At 36.3% G+C, this 20,411-nt stretch overlaps 2 protein-coding genes and 1 long non-coding RNA gene across 7 annotated transcripts in view; 2 read left to right on the plus strand and 1 right to left on the minus strand.

Moving 5' to 3' along the window:
* LOC125801395 (zinc finger protein 239-like) overlaps positions 1–20,411 on the minus strand; it is a 250,068-nt gene that overhangs the window by 39,361 nt on the left and 190,296 nt on the right. The gene's annotated exons all lie outside the window — the stretch shown is intronic.
* On the plus strand, positions 938–3,235 carry LOC125801593 (uncharacterized). Its single transcript, XR_007438789.1, has 3 exons — positions 938–1,122; positions 2,784–2,999; positions 3,118–3,235. It is a non-coding gene; the product is annotated as an uncharacterized LOC125801593 (long non-coding RNA).
* On the plus strand, positions 3,251–6,618 carry LOC125801507 (RNA-binding protein 25-like). Of its 2 annotated transcripts, XR_007438706.1 has the most exons (6): positions 3,251–3,353; positions 3,834–3,937; positions 4,422–4,795; positions 4,890–5,277; positions 6,156–6,308; positions 6,436–6,618. XR_007438706.1 is itself a non-coding variant. In XM_049478300.1 (5 exons), exons 1-4 carry the CDS (start codon positions 3,345–3,347, stop codon positions 5,129–5,131), a joined length of 729 nt encoding a protein of 242 aa, XP_049334257.1. In that variant the 5' UTR covers positions 3,251–3,344; the 3' UTR covers positions 5,132–5,277; positions 6,156–6,337. The 2 variants fall into 2 exon arrangements, 1 of the variants encoding a protein (XP_049334257.1); XM_049478300.1 differs by lacking the exon at positions 6,436–6,618 and having other exon boundaries at positions 6,156–6,337.

A 20,411-nucleotide genomic window follows, 5' to 3' on the forward strand; every position in this document is an offset into this window, starting at 1 on the left:
TGGGTCTGTGAAGAACAGTCATCACAAAGAGAAGCAATGCTGCTTCCTATGGAGAGGAATTAGTGCCAAATTGAAAAGCAAACACTAGGGTGGAAAAATGTAAAAACAATCAACAAAATGCATTGCTTTTCCTCACTAATATGCAGAATAAGTGCCAAAATGAAATGCAAAACTACTTTTACATTACATTTCATTGCACTTGATCTCTTTATTGAAAAACAATACGCACTTATTTGCATTTTCAAAACCAAACGCTGAATTAGTGCCAGAATTTAATGAAATACACCTTGAAATGTAATCAAGGCACAGCGGTATTACTTTTCACCATAAGGTACTTTAAACATTAACTCCTTCTTTAAATGTAATACTTACGAGATTGCTTTTAAACACTGATGTGATGAAAACATGCCACAATGAAAATCAATAGCTCCAGTGTGTGTGGATTTGTATTTAAAGAAAGAAACGCAGAATTAGTGTCACAAGCCACCTTAAAATGCAATCTAACGAACGGCATTGTATTCCACTGTGTGGCGCTGCGAATGTGCAAAAGCAAATCACAATGCATAGGATTGCATTCCGTCTAGGCAAGCGCTGTAATCGTGCCACATGTAAATTTAATAACTGTCCAATAGGAGTGCTCCCTCAAATTTGGGGCGGGGCCTGTTGGACTGGACAAATATAATCGATCACCGATTACTGAAGCGCTTCAGTGCTTCTTGAAAAAACGGCGCTGTATGCGTATTTCAAGTGCCACACAGTGCCTCAAGAATCAGCAGGTCGTGTGTTTGCGTAGAGACCACAAGTGAGGGCAGGGCTGGATATCCAACTCCGCCTACTACCTACAGGCTTCCGCGAGAGGCTCCTGTAAACAGCTGCAGTTTTCTGCCATAAGGTTTTAATATTTGCTGTTTTTTCGCATCAAAATAGCTACAGAAATGACAAAGAAAGCATGGGTGGCAGATTTGTTGCGAGAGGCTCTTAATGGCCTGGAAGAAGCCGAAGGCGCCTCATCTGTTGCCACCAGCAGCAACGAAGCTCCTTCGTCAAATGAAGAGAACTCGCCATCTTGCAGTCGGCCTTGCACCTCAAGGGCAGCACAAGCGGCTCAAAATGCTGTTCAGGGTGAGAATTGTGTTTCTGTAACATTGGTATATTTTTGCCGATATTATTATATTATATATGTCGATATATTATATATTAAAGGTGGTTATACAGAATGTGTGATGTGCCGAACCGCTGCGATTTGCACCCCCTGAGTGCGACTGCGATCAAGTCAGCCTCCATCGGTCAAACTAGCCCCCACGCTGTTTTTTTTTAGACCGTGCATACATTAAATATTACTGAAAGGCCCCTCAAATTATAACAATTGTTATTTTAATTTAAAGGATCTTTATTTTGAATATACAAATCATAATCTAGTAGGGGTTGGATCTCTGCCTGACGGGAGATGGGCGGTGTTAACAGGTGTTCTGTGAGAAGATTTGGTCGGTTTTACACTATTTTAAATGGAGGTGAAAAGGGTCACAAATTCTGGTGGTCTAGAGCAGTGGTTCCCAACCTTTTTCTTCAGGGACCCATATTTTTACCATTGTAAGCTTTGGTGACCCAACATAACCCCCCCCCCCCCCCCCCCCCCCCCAAATGTAAAAGATGTAAGTGTATAATTGGGTTGGGTGGGGGGGGGTGGGGGGGGGGGGTTAGAAATGACAAATAAAAACTGACATTTACTATAGATGAATAAAATAAACACGTAAAAAAGGAAAAATTTATACATAAAACATAAGGAATTTTTATCTTATGAAGAAAAAAATAATTAGATCAATAAAATAATACAACTATTTAAAATGAATAAAAAATAATTTATATAAAATAAAAACAAACAAACAAAAAAAGAATAATATCAGTTTCAGTTTCAAATCAGTAAAACAGCTCACCAAAACCTCAACCTGTCCAAATATTGGACAATAATTGATTAACTTTACAGGCCCTCACTCATTTTCATTTATTTAACTAAACTGAGTTTTATATTCTTATATTCTTATATTATTACATTCAGCCTCGCGCTGAATTCAGCTCCGCGCTGCCGGAGAGAGCGCCCGCACGCGCCAGAGAGAGAGAGAGAGAGACAGAGAGAGCGCAGCGCGGCGAATTTTGCTTACCCTAGACTATATATAGTATTAAAATGAAACCCCTTAAAATCAAGAGGGCTTCGCGACCCATAGTGGATCTTTGGCGACCCATAGGTTGGGAACCACTGGTCTAGAGTCTGTCTCTGTTTTTTCAAAGATGGAGACTATTGAAGCTATTCTGGTCAAAAAACTAAAAGCGACGTCGCCGGTTTGGGAGCATTTCGGCTTCAAGCCAAATGAAAAAGGAGAGCCAGACAATTCTCGTTCAGATATGTACTTAAAATATTTACACAGATTCCCTTTATTTGTCAAAAATCTTGTTCAGATATGTACTTAAAATATTTAGGAGAAAGGTTGTGCGTTCTTATTGCATCTATTTTTACTGTGTTCTTGATAATAAACATGTATTTAACTAGTCTTAAAACTGTGTCATCTTTGCCGTTTAAAAACAATGATATACATCATTCCTTAACAATAAATACACTAAAGCAGTGGTTTTCAACCTGTGGGCCCCCCCAGGGGGCCGCAGAGGTACTGTAAGGGGGACATATCGCATCACACCGCACATCGCGGTGTTGAGCCACCATATAGACAGATGTTGAAGTCAATCCATGTGAAAAGCAAACATCTAAATATACATTTTTTTTTTTTAAGGTGAGGTCGCCCGGGCATTTGCCCCCTATCAGTCAGGAACCAGAAAGAGACGTCTAGTCCTGCCAGCTGCTAACCCTAAGTGGAGAGTGCAGCTTCAGTCATTTACGCACAATTTCTTCTGTTTGAGAGGGAGGAAAGACTGCAGTGTCCCCTCAGCATTCGAAAAAGTAAATCTGTCCACTGCTGGTTTGGGGTTTAAGAAAATCCATTTCCCAGGTGAGGTTCTTTAATAGCATAGTGTGCATTTGTAAAACTGACCAGTTTTTGGAACATTTTGCCTGCTGCCTGCTGCAAAAGAGATCAAAAGTATACATAACCAATATTTATTTTATAGACCGGGCTTGTGATGCTCAAGAGTTCCAAAATCAGTTGACAAAAAGCTTTCCAAAGCTTCAGGAAGGAGGGGGCTTTGAGCTGTTGCGAACTAGCGGAATGACACGGTCCATAACGCTTGAGATAAATCCATGTCCAGAGAGTGGATACACACCCTTGTATCTCACCACAGAGGCAGGGGTTGGTTCTTCAATCCTTTATGTGAGACCACTTCAAGCCAATCTTAGCATGGAAAGAGTAAGTATATTTTATGTATTTGTGTTGAAAAAATATTTAATATGCTTCCCCTTTCAGAGTTTTTCTCAGAAAGTCTTATAACACCATAATTATGTATGTGTACATGAAGATACTAGTGCATCTGAAAAAATAGAATAGTGTTGTAAAATTCATTTTTGTGGAGAATTTAACTTTAAAATGCAAACTGTCATTCATTGGACATTCCTTCTTTTTGTTTTACAAAACCAAAATCTTTTTGTTTTGCAAATTCTTTTCAATCTATATTCAGTTGAATACTCTACAAAGACAAGATATTTAACGTTCAAATGAATAAACTTTATTGTTTTTTTTGTAAATAGTTCATCACTGCTTGTGTAGGTTGCCCAAATCCATCCTGTCCCTTTTTTCGTTCCTGTTAGTGCCTTCAGAGTGCAACATTTTTTGTGTTGTGTGTATAAAATATATTACAAAACATAAGTAAAAGTTGTTCTTTCCAATTAGATATCTACTCCTACATCGTCAGGTGGTCCAACCATACAGTGCCTGTACTGCAAGCAATTCATGAGACAGGCATCCATCCCTACACATGTTGATGTTTGTTCAAGGTAAGTTATGCTTATTTGTCTGTAATGTCAGTTTTGCTATGTAGTAGGGCTGCACAATATATAATTTAAGCATTGACATTGCGATGTGTGCACATGCGATAGTCACATCGCGGACCCTGCGATGTCACGTGGCAATAAAAACAAACACGCCGTTGCAGTGTTTTGATTCTTAAGAAGTAGATACACAGCATTCTGAGTGAGCGCGAGAGGGAGGGGGAGCGGGCGTAAACACAAGAAAAAATAGAACAATGCGATGTAAAAAAAAAAATCCAATATAGTGCAGCCCTATTATGTAGCTCATTCACATTAAATAATTAAGGCATGTCATTATGCATTGCATAATTTTTGGGAGTTTGCAATTAGCTCTCATGATAAATTGTACTTCTTGGTTTTTAGCATTGGGAATAGTGTGTAGACTAGAGTAATGTTTCAAGCCAAGAACATATCTTTTTAATTTTAATCTCTCTGACTTTAAAATTGCTAGACATAATTCAGACAGTAGGACAGGCAGGCATGGAAACAACAGACGAAGGGAGCATATAGAAGCTGAAAGGACTCAAGATGGTATTGGAAGGCACCAGGAAAGAGAGGGCAGACAACAGGAAAGAGAGGGCAGACAACAGGAAAGAGAGGGCAGACAACAGGAAAGAGAGGGCAGACAACAGGAAAGAGAAGACAGACAACAGGAAAGAGAAGACAGACAACAGGAAAGAGAGGACGGACAACAAAAGGAGACAGAAGATGGGAACACCACTCCAGGGGAAATGGGAAATATCCAAAGGATTCACTATCGGAACAGTACAGACAATGAACATAGAGACTTGAGGCAGAGACAAAGTGGTAGTTGCACTAGTGAAGGTTTGTGATCTTGCATTGTGTCCATTTTCCTCTCATGTGGTATATGTAAAGCACAATGGCTTTATGTAAAGCATAATTTTTGTAACTTTTACAGAGTGGAAAACTGAGCCAGATATTACGAAAGCAGTTGACATTTACAGACATCAACTGTTGAAAGCTGCTGAGTCTGAGGAGGATCTGACAATCAAACTGAACATGGGACATAGTCCAGAGGACCGGGAGAGGGCTATTCTGCAGTTTTACAAAGCCCCCAACATAAACTGGGCCCGAAACCTTACTGTGGTTTTACAAGGTAGGTCACTGACCTTTTTGTTTTTATTGTTATTGAATAAATGACTTTTTTTTCTTTTCTTTTTTTTTTTTTAATATATAAATGTGTACTTATTTTGTTTTAGGTGTTGCTGCATTGGGAGATGGCGTCAAAAGATTCTTTTTTTCACAAACAATATCAAAACTACAGTTTGGTTTTGAACTGAACATAGGTATGCTGTTTATAAAAACTATGATGGGTTAGTCTGGACTAGCTGACATTTTATATTATATAAACTGAAACCTTGTTAAATATTAGATAAATGTAGCATAAATTGCGCAATTTTTGTATTCTCACTTTTCCAAAACCAAAACTGGACCAAAACTGCCAAAATTAAAAATAAATAAATAAATAAATAAATAACGTAAGTAAATTACTCAATAAAAGTGATATGGTGATTAAAATGGTAAAGAATAATTAGAATTAATATAAAAATAAATACATATCTATAAAAGTAAATATCTTAATTATTTGTTATTTATGGGTTTCTTAATATTAACATTGTTTACTTTTTATTTATTTATTTCTACATTTCCTTGTCCTTATATGATAATGAAGGGGCGTGTTTTACAAAAATCTTCTACGTTACCAAAGTTACCGCCAAAGGGGAAAGACATCAATCTAGGTTATCTAAAACGATCAACCAATAGAAATGCTTAGACACAGTGAAATCATTGCTGGACAGCCCCTTAATTATCATATAAGGAAAAGGTAAAACAGAAATAAATAAATTGGGAAATAAATAAATCAGGAAATAAATGAATTGGGAAAATAAATGAATACAGAAATACATAAATCGGGAAATTAATAAATACAAAAATAAATAAATCGGTAAATAAATGATTGCAGAAATAAATAGTTATGTAAATAAATAAACAAACTAATCAAAAGAGAAAATTAATCTTTACCATTTTAATCACTATATTACTTACACTTATTTATTTATTTATTTTTTATTTTGGCAGTTTTGGTCCTCCATAAATTGTTTTGCTAATTTAGTAATTAAGTCCTATGCTTAACTAATAATTGTATTTTTTTATTTATTTTTAGAAGGTCCTGGGAAAACCCTTTTTTTTCTTGGAGAGGAAGATCACCAGGTGCCATCGACATCTAAAATTCTTCTAGACAGTGGACTCTATGTGGTTGCTGGACGAATGATAGGACACTCAATCCTGCATGGCGGCCCAGGATTGAGTAGTTTGAGTCCTTCAGTTTTTAGCTCTCTGATTGGCCAAGATGAGGAGCATGTATGCCTACAAGATTGTCCAGACATGGACCTCCGAGAAATAATTCAAGAGGTGTGTTTTAATAATGTAAGGTTGTCTGCAAGCAATTTTAGCATGTTTTTCATAATTAACTAACTGATTTGGTGAGTAATATCACATTTTTATTCAATTCACAGCTTGATGGAGATGATGACCTTAGCCAGAGCCAGACGTCAAAAATTAATGATCTCTGCCTTAGCTGGGACTTGCCGTTTGTTAACACTGAGAATCGAAGGTGGCTTGCAGAGAAAGTGGTAGTGCATGCGGTAAGTGTTGGTCTTGAGAACAAAAGTTTGACACAAATTTAGAGAAAATAAAAAGCTATTTTTAACCTTTTGATGCACAACATATGTACCACCTGCTTTAATGCACATCATGGGTCAAACATGACCCGCATTCATTTTCTATGCAACTTCATGTATGAGTTCTATGATGTATCTTAGCAATAAATTAATTCATTAAAAAATGTAATGTGTTTCTCAATTAACTTATTTTGCACATGCTTATATTATTCTTACCTTTCTTACATTTTGAATCAAAAGCCCTCTTTGCATCACACCCCCTTTAATGCATGCACACACGGGTCAATAATGAACCACGTTCATTTTCAGTGTGTATTCATGTATGGATGAGTGTTTCTTTAGCTCAAATCTTCTTTTTTTCTTCTTCTTCTTACTTTATGAAGAAGCTTTTGTTTTTCCACATCAGGTTTACACACACAGGTCAGACACAACCTACATTTACCATTTTACAACTCAGCTATAGCTCAAAACAGCTCCCCTCACACAGCTAACTCAGTACTGATTTCAGTTGTTTTAACATAGCATTAGAAAATATCTGTGTCATTTGTTACCCATGTTTGCATGAGAGGGGTAGTGATACAAAAGAGTATTTATTTTAAAAAGTAAGAAAAGAAAAAAATAATAATGATGAACTATACCCAAAAACAAGTTAGTTGAGGAATACCTTGAATTCTGATATAGAAAATAAAACTTGTCCGGGACACATTCGACCCATGTTGTGCATCAAAGGGATAAAACGCGTTACAATATGTATTGACTACAGGATTTGGCTAAATTCCATGCCTTTTGCTAGGTCCTTGGCCGTAGAAGAGAGCAACTCAGACAACTCAGAAGAGGCTTGAAAGACAGTGGACTGATGCCTTTACTAAAGGAAAGGCCTGACGCTCTGAATATCATTTTCCCTCAAGCATCCAAGATTTTTGTTACCCCAGAGGTACATTGTACACCGCACATTGTAGTACATATGTAACACATTGGACATTCTTCTTCAATGATTTCACTGTCTTTTTTGTTCTTTTTTTTAAAGATGATTCTTGATCGTATTGTATGGCCATCAGACTCTGACACTGAATCTGATGACGGGCTTGACATTTCTACAAAGTGCAGTGTCACAGCCTATTTGCGGGAGTACATTGAGTCAGGTAAAATGTTTATTAATTTTATTCTTTATTATTGTCATGTTTAAGCTAGTTTTTTTTTTTTTCTTTCCTTTTTTTTTACATACATACATACACATGTATGTATATGTGTGTATATATATATATATATATATATATATATATATATATATATATATATATAGTGAGTCCAAGAAGTATTTGATCCCTTGCTGATTTTCTTTGTTTGCCCACTAATAAAGACACTATCCTTCTGCACTTTTAATGGTAGATATATTCTAACATGGAGAGACAGAATATCAAGACAAAAATCCAGAATATAATTTTAAAGAATATATTTTAATTAATTTGTATTTCAATGAGGAAAATAAGTATTTGATCCCTCTTGCCAAACACACTCAATACTTAGTGGCAAAGCCTTTGTTTGCAAGCACAGCGGTGAGACGTTTGTTGTAGTTAACCACAAGTTTAGCACACACACCAGGGGGAATTTTGGCCCACTCTTCTTTGCAGATCCTCTCTAAATCATGAAGGTTGGTGGGCTGTCGCTTGGCAACTCTGACCTTCAGCTCCCTCCATAGATTTTCAATCGGATTGAGGTCTGGCGACTGGCTGGGCCACTCCATGACCTTAATGTGATTTTTCTTGAGCCAATCCTTTGTTGCCTTTGCTGTATGTTTAGGGTCGTTATCATGTTGGAAGACCCAACCACGGCCCATTTTCAGATCCCTGGCAGAGGGGAGGAGGTTGTCCCTCAGGATTGTGCGGTACATGGCTCCATCCATCTTCCCAGTGATGCGGTGAAGTAGCCCTGTACCCTTGGCAGAGAAACACCCCCAAAACATTAGGCTTCCACCTCCATGCTTGACGGTGGGCACAGTGTTCTTGGGGTCATAGGCAGCATTTTTCTTCCTCCACACATGGCGGGTGGAGTTGAGGCCAAAAAGTTCAATTTTGGTCTCGTCTGACCACAAAACCTTCTCCCAATAACTTGGTTCATCTTTCAAATGATCATTGGCATACTTGAGGCGCGCCTCCACATGTGCTCTCTTCAGCAGGGGTACCTTTCGGGCACTGCAGGATGTGAATCCATTGTTGCGCAAAGTGTTGCCAATTGTTTCCTTGCAAACTGTGGTCCCAGCTGCCTTCAGGTCATTTGCTAACTCCTGCCGAGTGGTTGCAGGACGATTTCTGACCGTTCTCAGCATCATTGCCACCCCACGAGGCGAAATCTTCTTTGGAGCACCGGGCCGAGGTCTGTTGATTGTCATGTTATACTCTTTAAACTTTCTGATAATTGCACCAATAGTTGTTACTTTCACATCCAACATCTTACTAATCTTTTTGTAGCCCATTCCAGCTTTGTGAAGGTCAACAATTCTGACTCTGAGGTCCTGTGACAGCTCTTTGGTTTTACCCATGTTGGAGACTTGAAATCTGTGTGATCTGTCTGATTCTGTGGACAGGTGTTTTTCACACAAGTGATTAGTGAGAACAGGTGGCTTCAGGTCAGGTAACAAGTTGATTGGGAGTGTCTAACTGGTCTGTAAAAGCCAGAACTGCTAATGAATACTAAGGGATCAAATACTTATTTCACTCCATGAAATACAAATCAATTAATATATATTCCTTAGATTTATTTTCTGGATTTTCTTTTTAATATTCTATCTCTCCATGTAAGAATACATCTACCATTAAAAGTATAGAATGATCATGTCTTTATTAGTGGGCCAACGAAGAAAATCAGCAAGGGATCAAATACTTCTTGGACTCACTGTATATGTGTTAGGGCTGCACGATATTGGAAAAATTTCACATCGCATTGTTTTGGTTTTCTGCGATATATATCGCGATATTACACAACGCAGGACCCATGACGTCACCAGCCCCGCCCCCACTCGCGTGTTTTAAACTAAATATAGACTATTTACTTTAAAACTTTGAATAGATTTTTAATAATCTGGCTGTTGGCTGAGATTTCTAAACCTGCTTCCCAAAGAAAAAGAGAAAGAGATGGCCATAACAGCCTAACAAATGCCTTAACACTAATATAAAACACAAATTAGTAACTTGAAAGAGATTCATTTTTTTTTTATAAAAAATATTAAAATTGCTTTTAATATTGGCTCAAAAATAAAACATTAAAGCAGATTTTTTATTACTGAAATATTTAACATGTAATATGTTTAATGTGTAAATCACTTATCAGTTAGTATAATGAAGCAAAATAAATTAAATGTGTGTAGAGCCACTCTAAAATAGTACTAAACAAGACTAACTTTACACTGTTGCGTCGAGCTCTCAGGCTACGTTGTTACAGAAACTAAAACAGAGCTAGTCATTTTCCTTCTAATTTTAACATTTATTTTTAATGTACACGATGGAAAATGGGGAGAGATTGGACAGGCGAACATATGTATGTATATAAACCGAGCTACACTGAATAAGCATCACCCCCTCTTTCAAACACACACAGTGGATCAACACCAGCAGATGACATGTCTCTCCAAACCATCACTGATCATCAGTAAATTTTACATTTAATTGAAAGTAAATGAAGGGAGCAGAGTCTGGAGGAAGAGTGGAGAGACACACAGTCCAAACTGCTCGAGGTGTAGTGTGAAGTTTCCACCAATCAGTGATGGTTTGGAGAGACATGTCATCTGCTGGTGTTGATCCACTGTGTTTTATTATCAAGTCTAAAGTCAGTGCAGTTGTGTTTTCCCACAAAATCTTACAGCACTTCATGCTTCCCTCTGCTGACAACTTTTATGGAGATGCAGATTTCATTTTCCAGCAGGACTTGGCACACTGCCAAAATTATCAATTGGTCTTATATAATATTCAAATTTTCTGAGACATTGATTTTTGGGTTTTCATTGGCTGTAAGCAAAAATCAACAATAAAATAAATAAAGGCTTAAAATAGATCATTCTGTGTTTTAATACATCTATATAATAGATGAGTTTCACATTTTGTAACTGAATTACTGAAATAGAGTAACTTTAATGTAAGTGTTGATTTTAATTTTAGGATTAACTGGGCAATGTTAGAGGCCAGATCATTAATAACATCTCTTTGATTATTGTCAGGTAATACATTTTTGAAAAAGCATGACTGAATTAAATGTCTTCACACCATTTCAGGTACATCGGATGAACTTCTGGAGCTCCTCAAATTCTGGGTTGGGTGGGCTGTTTTACCCCAGCACCTTTATGTGAAAGTTAAGAAGGTGTCCATGCCCACTGCAGTTACCTGTTTTGAAACCCTCAAAATTCCAGGACACTACTTGTCTTATCGGGAATTTAAGATGGATCTTGCAGCTGCAGTGTCCACCACCGACAGTGGATTTGGACTTGTTTAGTATAGCTGTTGTGCAGTTTTTTGCACTCAGAGTACACCTTGTACACAACTTTTTGTTTGTTGTTTTTCAAATTAGTTCTCCACATACCAATGGAGACTTAGAATGTTGAAGGTGATCACTACAGATACTGGTTATTTACTGTTTTTCTTCTCCAATTAAGGGTACCAAGATTTTTTCCTGCTTTTGTTGGAGTAACTGTCTCTGATGTTCACAGAAGGCTTTTTTTGGACCACCATCACCTCTTTACCAAACCAAAAGAATAAATGCTTAACCAAATAATAAATTATTGACGAATTGAAGAGGTGTTCTACTTCATTTTAAAACACTGCTCTGAGGACTGGATTTCATCCAGCAACGAGAGCATTAGAGTGAGGTTGTTACCACTCCACCTTATCCTCAACACTGCTCTACAGCTCAATGTTGGAGCCCGCCTCAGGCATTAAGAAAGGTGCCAATAGATTGTCTGTCTGCTACAGAGGGTTGTACGTCTAGACAAGCTGTGTGTGCATTTGCACACCTGTCAGCAATGGGTGCAGCCAAATACATTAATTATAAGAGTTATATTTATAATATAAGTGTCAGATTTAGCCAATGTTCTATTGATTGCCTGTTGTGTTGTGCTGTTCTTGGGAGTAGTCTGGATTAGTGTTTAGAAAGTCTAGTGTTCATCCAGATGTCTTTAGAATAGAGAGAGTTTACATCAACTGTATACTTGACATAACATACACTGACTGAAGTTGTCTACAGTTTTATCTCAGAAAATGACTTTTATACAATATTCAGATGGATTAAAACAATACAAAAGTACAACGTATTTGTAATGCTTCATTTATTTGGAAAGAAAAACAAAAGTGTGAGATTGTGCGTGTGTGTGTGTGTGTGAGAAATTCTGTTGACAGAAACTGTGTAATATACAAACAAACTGTCAACAATCCACTGGTAAGTGTGCATATAGAAAAATCTGTCTTAAGAGATGCATGAAGACATTGGTCAACCAAACCAGTTAGTAAGTAACCCAAGGGCCTGAATGTAAGAAGCAACTCCATAGTCATCATTAGTGCTGTTCTGTTGAGGAAGTCTGCTCAACTCCTCTTGAGATAGCACCCTGGAAAGCTGCACCTCAGGAATGACCAGGGCTAAATCCCGATCACCAGGTGGGCCCCTCCAGTCTACACCATACAGTTCATCCACCTAGGTATAAGCGAAAATGATTTGATTATTTATTCTTCAAATGCTTGCACATACATGCCCATCTCAAGTGTTCCAAATGTACCTGTGGTGGATCTGGACTGGCTGGACTGTTGCTGTTTGTGTGCCACAACTGCTGAGGAGACTGGTTCCTCTCTGTTCTTAGGGGATGGTTGTTCCACCCTTCAACAAAAGAATCAAGGTGCTGCTGTAGTCTGGGAAGAAACACCCAGTGTAGGGCAGAAATGTGCAAGTCATTGTCTGGAGACAGGATGCCCTCACTCTCTAAAATCCTGAAAAGTGTGTGGAACAGATCTGTTACACAGAGGTAAACATCCCTCCAAAGGCGCTCAATTCTGTAAGATATAAAGAAATAAATATATTTTTAATTAAAATATTACTATACAACAATTTTATAATTATTATACACTATTACTAATGCAACAGCTCTGTATGTAAATCTAAGTACTACTCTAATGTATTTTATGTATACTTGTGAAGCAAAAGTAAAAAGTTATTTAACCTCATAACAGGCCTTGGCCATGCATGCATGTTTCTCTGCAGTAAAATAACTTATTTACATTCTGAAAACTTAATTTCAGATCAGTATCTGAGGAATCAAACCCAATTCTGCATGTTTGAAAATATACAAAAAAGCTAAACAATCGTTACAGAACAAAAGGCTTATAGGAAATTAATCATTTGATTTGTATTCAGGAAATATTTATTTTAAAATGAAATTTAGGAAAGAGGCAATTTGACAATTGCAGATTTACTTTCATATTTTCAGTTATAACTTCTTATCAAACATGAAACCTTTATATGTAATGCTTTAATAAAAATTCTACAGATGCAGGTGTGTGATATCAGGAATAACATTTATTTTAAAAAATGCCTGCCTGTTAAGGGGTTAATTTCTATTACTTTGATAACTTTATAAAATAAACATTCATGACTGCAGCCATACAGGAATCCTTAAGAGAATATGTATTCAAAATATTGTTAAAACAAGATATATGCTAGCAGTCTGTAAATTGAAGCTAAAAAACAGCAAGTGTGACCATGTTAAGGCCAAGTGAATTATAGGAGTTGGAGCAAGGCCTGATAGTGGGTGCAGATGGGTAGGTCATTCCATTTAATAATGTCACGTGTGTACCAATGTCATAGAAGGCTTTTAAGGTTGCAACAGTATGAGATTTACAAGGTACAATAAAATTCTCCAACAATATCTGTACTTTATCCACTTTTGGTGCTATCATGATACCCTTTTAAACAGTACAGTGTGAACCTGAATACAAACGTGTGTTTAATGACAGTGTGTGGTATGTGTTTGCAGTACCTTTGATTGTGCACGCTTCTCCCAGCAATGTGTGAACTGCGGTTCATTCCCCTGGTACTAATCATAAAGGAAGCAACGTCTCTGTTCTCCCCTCCCTTGTCACTACGTACTCGTGACGGGATGCCATATTTCTGTGTTGCCTGCCAGAAGTGTTTGTAAACAGTGTCTGCACGATTGTTGGCAGAAGCTTGCAGGTAGACCACCAGTCTGCTGAAGCCATCAATAGCTCCATGTATGACAATACGCCACCTGTGCATATACAAGCAGACAAAACCACTGAATCTACCTTTAACATGAAGAACAATGCTGACACTATTCTGCCAGTTGCAAAAAATAGCTTTAAAAAGAATTGTTTGTTGCATTACCTTATGAGCCTGTGGTTCCCATTGATATGCCAAAGGCAATTTGGAGCAGGAACATTGTACACTCTCCTTCTAACAGTATGTAGACAGAGTGTACGCTCAAGCAATCCTTGAGGGTCTGTGCGCAGCATTGACTGTTTCAGTCTGTGCTCTGGAAGGGGTGGAAACACTGAAAAGTTATCTCTTATTTCTAAAGGTGGTCTCTAACAATATCTATCTCCAATCTTAAATGCATGCAGTTAATATTGTACTCATGTACAAACTGTCTTTACATGTAAACACATTTTATTGTTTTATCCTATATGTGAAGGCAACAGGTAATCAAGACAGTTTTGTTATTGGTAAATATATACTCAACATATAAATATACCCCATTCACTTCAAATTGACATGAAAAACATATTTTGACTTTTTACCTGTCATATTAACAAGGTTTATGTATTCATAGGCATAAAGTAAGACGTGTCTTTGGAGAGGAAAAAATATTCAGAGGAGGTAGTGGATAAGATACTAAGATACTGACTAAAAATGATGTATTAAGTAAAGAAATAAAAATGATGCATGTGTCTTCAAACGTACACGTAAAGCATAATAATTGAACAGTATACTTTGCTTATGTAAATTAATAAAGATTATCTAATTGTGATTCATTTCAATACCCCACCTTATTTAAATTAGTATGACACTGGTAGGCTGAGAATATAATATTCAAAAGTGGAAACAGGAATAAGTGTGAATACAAATATGATAAATAAATTAAAATATAAAGAAAACAGTTGATCATTTAAAATAACAAAATTAAATTAATGTTAAATGTGTTTTATGGGATATTCTTCATCTAAATTTTAACAGAAATTTGCCTTTTTTAAACCTTATTTTTATACTGAGGAAATTATGAAAATACATAAAATACATAAAAATCAGTTTAAGGATTGTAAAACAAGGAAAAGCTTCTTTAAAGGCCTGAAGAGTGTGACAAGAGTTAAAAGGCATGTAAACAACAAACAAACTGTATACAGAAATGAAACCTCTATTAGCCTTGGACAGATAAACGATATTATCCATGTCCATGCCATGTGATGTGGCATTCCATTATTTAAGCATTGAAATTGTACAAGCAATATATATATATATATATATATATATATATATATATATATATATATATATATATATATATATATATATATATATATATATATAATGAAAACTATTATTTTTAACACAACAAAAAATGCACAAGGATGACGTTTTAATTAAGAGTTATAAATAATGGGGCAAATAAGTTCATTTGCAAAAACAGGTGCTATTCTTCCAACATAATCTTTATCGTTTTTTTTTTTTCAAATTAAGTCACACACAGCATGCAGGAAACTGAGGCAGCAGGAAAGAGAGTTAATTTAATTAATAGAAATTAATTCAGAAATAAATAACAAAAAATATTAATTGACGACCAATTAACGAAAACGAAAAAGAGACTAAAAAATAAAACATGAATACCTGAAAACCAGAACTATGACGAAATGTACCGCTATTATACTTTTCGTCAACGAATAAAAAACAAAACGAAAATGCCAAACACCAAGGAAAGGGGGAAACAATTTGTAACACATTTAATTATTGGTCAGTGATCGGACATCTGCTCTACATGGTGTACGTACCCGCAACCTACGGAGCTTTTAATTTAAAGGCGCGGAGCTGCGGCCGCGGACAAGCGCTTATCTGCGCATCGGGTCGGGCTCGGGCAGAGAATCAGCCTAAATACAGGTTGCGTGCTGTTGTGGCTAATTATTGTCCTAGCTCCTATATGTCAAATAATTAGCCACAACAGCACGCAAAGTGTAAAGTGTAAATAAAAAATTGAGACAGATTCAAATAGTCACAACAGTGTGTTATAAAATAAGTAAAGTCTCTTCTTCAGAAACAAAAAAAATCAAGCTAAATAAATTAAAATTAACAATTGAATTTTGTCAGTATTTAAACAATTTTTAGAGAAATTAAAAATGGCAGGAGTAAAACAGTTTAAAGATATTCACAGTATCAGATGCACTGATATTATTATTACTGGTTAGTCAGGATAATTAAAGGACTGTACTTCTCTTTATATATAAGTAAGATTTATTGTAAACGAATAAATAAAACAACTGTGATTTAGTATCTAAAATAATGGAATTATAACAAAGCATCTCTTTCTCCTTCACCACAAAAAGCCATTAAAACGAAAGATAATTCCGCTCAGAAATCATAAGTGCGGCTGATGAGACGCGTTTCTCCGCAATATTTTAAAGGAGCTCATTTGGTAAAGCCTAAAAGTGTGTTTAAATAACACTTGTCTGTTTTTGCAAAGGAAGTCTAAATATTACCCATTATTTATAATTGTATTCTTAATTTAAACGTCACCCATGTGCATCAGCCCTGTATATCTACTTGAATAATTTCAACTGTAAAAAATAATATTACAAATAATGTATTATTATTATTATTAGTAGTAGTAGTAGTAGCAGTAGTAGTATTATTATGATGCCACCTGGAAGGAAGGATCCCACCCACCCAGCACATGCACTTTTTGTCCCGCTTCCCTCAGGACGGAGGCTGCGGAGCATCAAGTGCAAAACAACCAGACTGAGAAACAGCTTCATTCCGGAAGCTGTAAGACTCTTAAACTCCACTTAACAACACACTGCACTGACACACAAGGACAATTACTGTACAAACACGGTCACTTTACCCGCACTGAGACACTTTATTTTCTACTGCTCTAATTCATTTCATGCTGCTATAGCACATTTGCACTCTGGACTTGTTGTTGCAACCTGTCTACTCTTTCTATTTATTTCATTTTGGGGTATTTATCTTTAACTATTTTGTATATTCTATTTTTATTGTATTCCTTTATTGTACTTTTATCTATATATCTATTTAATAACAGCTCTTGGGTGTAAACTGGATCGTGAGATCACAATTTCGTTCCACCTCATGTACCACATAAGATGCGAATGACAATAAATCTCCTTGAATCCTTGAATCCTTGAATCAACCATTGTTTTTGGGGGGAGGGGTGCAAAAACAAAAGAGCCGTCCATGGGGGACATTCACAGTAGCAAAGGGATAGCAAGGCACTCAGTAAAAAAATAAATACATTAAAACAGTACAGTATTTACATAATAATTAAGTCAAGAAGTATTTAAAAATCGTATTTACAAATAATTGCATGTTGCCTCCTAATCGCACAGTCCCATGTTCAAATAGATCAAACTAAACACAGTTCTTAAGAATATCCTGCAGAACTGATGTCAGAATATCTTGGTAGCATTGTGTATTGTCAACATTTATTTTAATAACATCATATAATATTTCTACCATGTAACCCAGGCCTTTTAAAGCCTGAAATTTAATGACATCCTCAGTGATACAAAACTGACATAAAGTCAATGTTCTTGTGCAGAAAGAATTGCATAATATAATATATTTAGATCTTAATATTATGTATAATCTCCGAATATTTATCAGTTCCAGGAATAATAATTTTTAATCCTAGATCATTTTAGGGATATGAGAATTATACATTTTATTATGCATGTTTCAACCCATCACATACTCCATATACTTGCAGTATAAATTATATGTATGGGCTGTCAGTTTCTAACCACAGAATTGCTGCTGACCACAGAAATCCAGATGGTTTGGGATGAGCTGGAGCAGAGTGAAGGCAAAGGAGCAACAAGTGCTAAACACCTCTGAGAACTCCTTCAAGACTGTTGGAAATCCATTTCAGGTGGCCACCTCTTGAAGCTCATTGAGAGAATGCCAAGAGTGTGCAAAGCAGTAATCAGAGCAAATGGTGGCTATTTTGGAGAAACTAGAATATATTTATTTTTAGTTATTTCACCTTTTCACCTAGTGCTTTTTTTTTTGTTTGTTAAATATGTAACTCCACATGTGATCATTTATAGTTTTGATGCCTTCAGTGAGAATCTACAATGTAATCATGTAGTCATGAAAATAAAGAAAAAACATTGAAAAAGAGGTGTGTTCAAACTTTTGGCCTGTACTGTATGTATGCACACAAGTAAGTAGAATACCTTGAACTCTAATTCCTCTTCCTTTAAGATAGCCTTGCATCATCCGGTACCCCGAGTTAGGGAACATACGCTGCAAATCCCTTACAACACCGTCAAGTTCCTCATCTGAGAGGTTGTTGTAGAAATCAGCCACTCTTGAGACAGAAAGAAGCAAAAAATACTGAACATTCTTCTCATGAGGAACAATGGGGTTATAACATAATATGTATATATAATAATATATAATATACCTATAACGTAGTTATATTTGATAGACGTACCGCACGTCATTTTCCTCCATTCGCCTTCGAAGGGTTCGAACTGATACGCCGAATATTTTTGCAACAGCTGGTACTGATAATCCAAGGCTGAGATAGCGAATTATACCGCTGAGTGGGACAGGTATTTTCTGAGGTCCTCCTGCTCTCGGTTGGACTGCTGGAGCACAGAGTTGTTCCAGAATGTTCCTCAGTGCATTTTTGAAGGTTTCTGGAAAGTCTTCGCCGCGAAGTGTGAGAACATGGCCTGTGTTCTCTAAAATCCACTCCAGTTTGAAAATCACATAGTCGTCTGTAACTGACCCAGCCTCAATTTGTTCAATTACAGTGTTTATTTGCTCTTTTATCCTGTCACGAAAAGACATTTATTCAGCTTTCAAGTACAACTACCAGTGATTGCTTCTGACTGATGTCTAAGCCCCGCCCCAAATTTGAGGGAGCACTCCTATTGGACAGTTATTAAATTTACATGTGGCACGATTACAGCGCTTGCCTAGACGGAATGCAATCCTATGCATTGTGATTTGCTTTTGCACATTTGCAGCGCCACACAGTGGAATACAATGCCGTTCGTTAGATTGCATTTTAAGGTGGCTTGTGACACTAATTCTGCGTTTCTTTCTTTAAATACAAATCCACACACACTGGAGCTATTGATTTTCATTGTGGCATGTTTTCATCACATCAGTGTTTAAAAGCAATCTCGTAAGTATTACATTTAAAGGAGGAGTTAATGTTTAAAGTACCTCAGGGTGAAAAGTAATACCGCTGTGCCTTGATTACATTTCAAGGTGTATTTCATTAAATTCTGGCACTAATTCAGCGTTTGGTTTTGAAAATGCAAATAAGTGCGTATTGTTTTTCAATAAAGAGATCAAGTGCAATGAAATGTAATGTAAAAGTAGTTTTGCATTTCATTTTGGCACTTATTCTGCATATTAGTGAGGAAAAGCAATGCATTTTGTTGATTGTTTTTACATTTTTCCACCCTAGTGTTTGCTTTTCAATTTGGCACTAATTCCTCTCCATAATATCAGCCAAGGACGGCATTGGGCCATAGCGTCTGCACGTCACTGGCTAACAATGTTGTAAATCAGTGCGTAAGAAACTGTGTTACCGCATTTCCGCAGCGTGAGGCTATTTTTCTATATTTTTTATGTTGTACACTACTTAGGGAGCCTAATGAAGAAACACCATGTCTCCTATAGGCATAAATACACATTATTACACACATTATCAGCCACACATATAAGGGTAAGAGCTGTTATTATTAAAATAAAAGCTTAAGTGAATATATTTTTCAGTTAATATAGAGTATTTTAATCTGAATGTAAAACAGAGGACCCTTGTAATTCAGCAGGTCTTGAAGCTGAGGGGCACAGAATAAACAAAACTTTAATTTCCTAAAAAAACATTTTCTTTCAAAGTCAAACGAGCGCTGGACTTTAATCTACACAGATTCCTCTCCTTAAAACTGATTATTTGGGTGAGTAAAGCTCTTATATTTATTTACAGTAAGCTTAGATTTCCACAATTTTGACTGAAATGGCTGAAAATTGAGGCCGCTACGCTAGCTAGCTAGCGCTTAGCTACCTAGTTACAAGCCATAGCAACCGCTCACATAGCCGAGTTTTAACACCACTGTGGCTAAATACACTAATTACAATATAAAAGACACACACAGGGGACAGTATGAACACCTACCTGCTGTTTTTAGCCTCTTTAATTCTACATGCTAATCACTAAATTAGCTTCAGTCACCTAGCTTAGCTAGCTAGCTCAGAGCAGGTAGAAAACAAGCTGCCCCTCTAACTTACCTGTGTCTGGTGAACAGTGTGTAGTAAAACTAATATATTATATTATATTAACTATATATATATATATATATATATATATATATATATATATATATATATATATATATATATATAGCAAGGAACACATTTTTTGACAAAAAAAAAGTTTTAATTATCTGGATCCTAGTTTTATAATTTGCAATTTTCCACTGATTTAATTTATTTTCAACTTC

This window comes from Astyanax mexicanus, chromosome 4 (genome assembly GCF_023375975.1).
Source record: "Astyanax mexicanus isolate ESR-SI-001 chromosome 4, AstMex3_surface, whole genome shotgun sequence".
Taxonomy (NCBI): Eukaryota; Metazoa; Chordata; class Actinopteri; order Characiformes; family Acestrorhamphidae; genus Astyanax; species Astyanax mexicanus.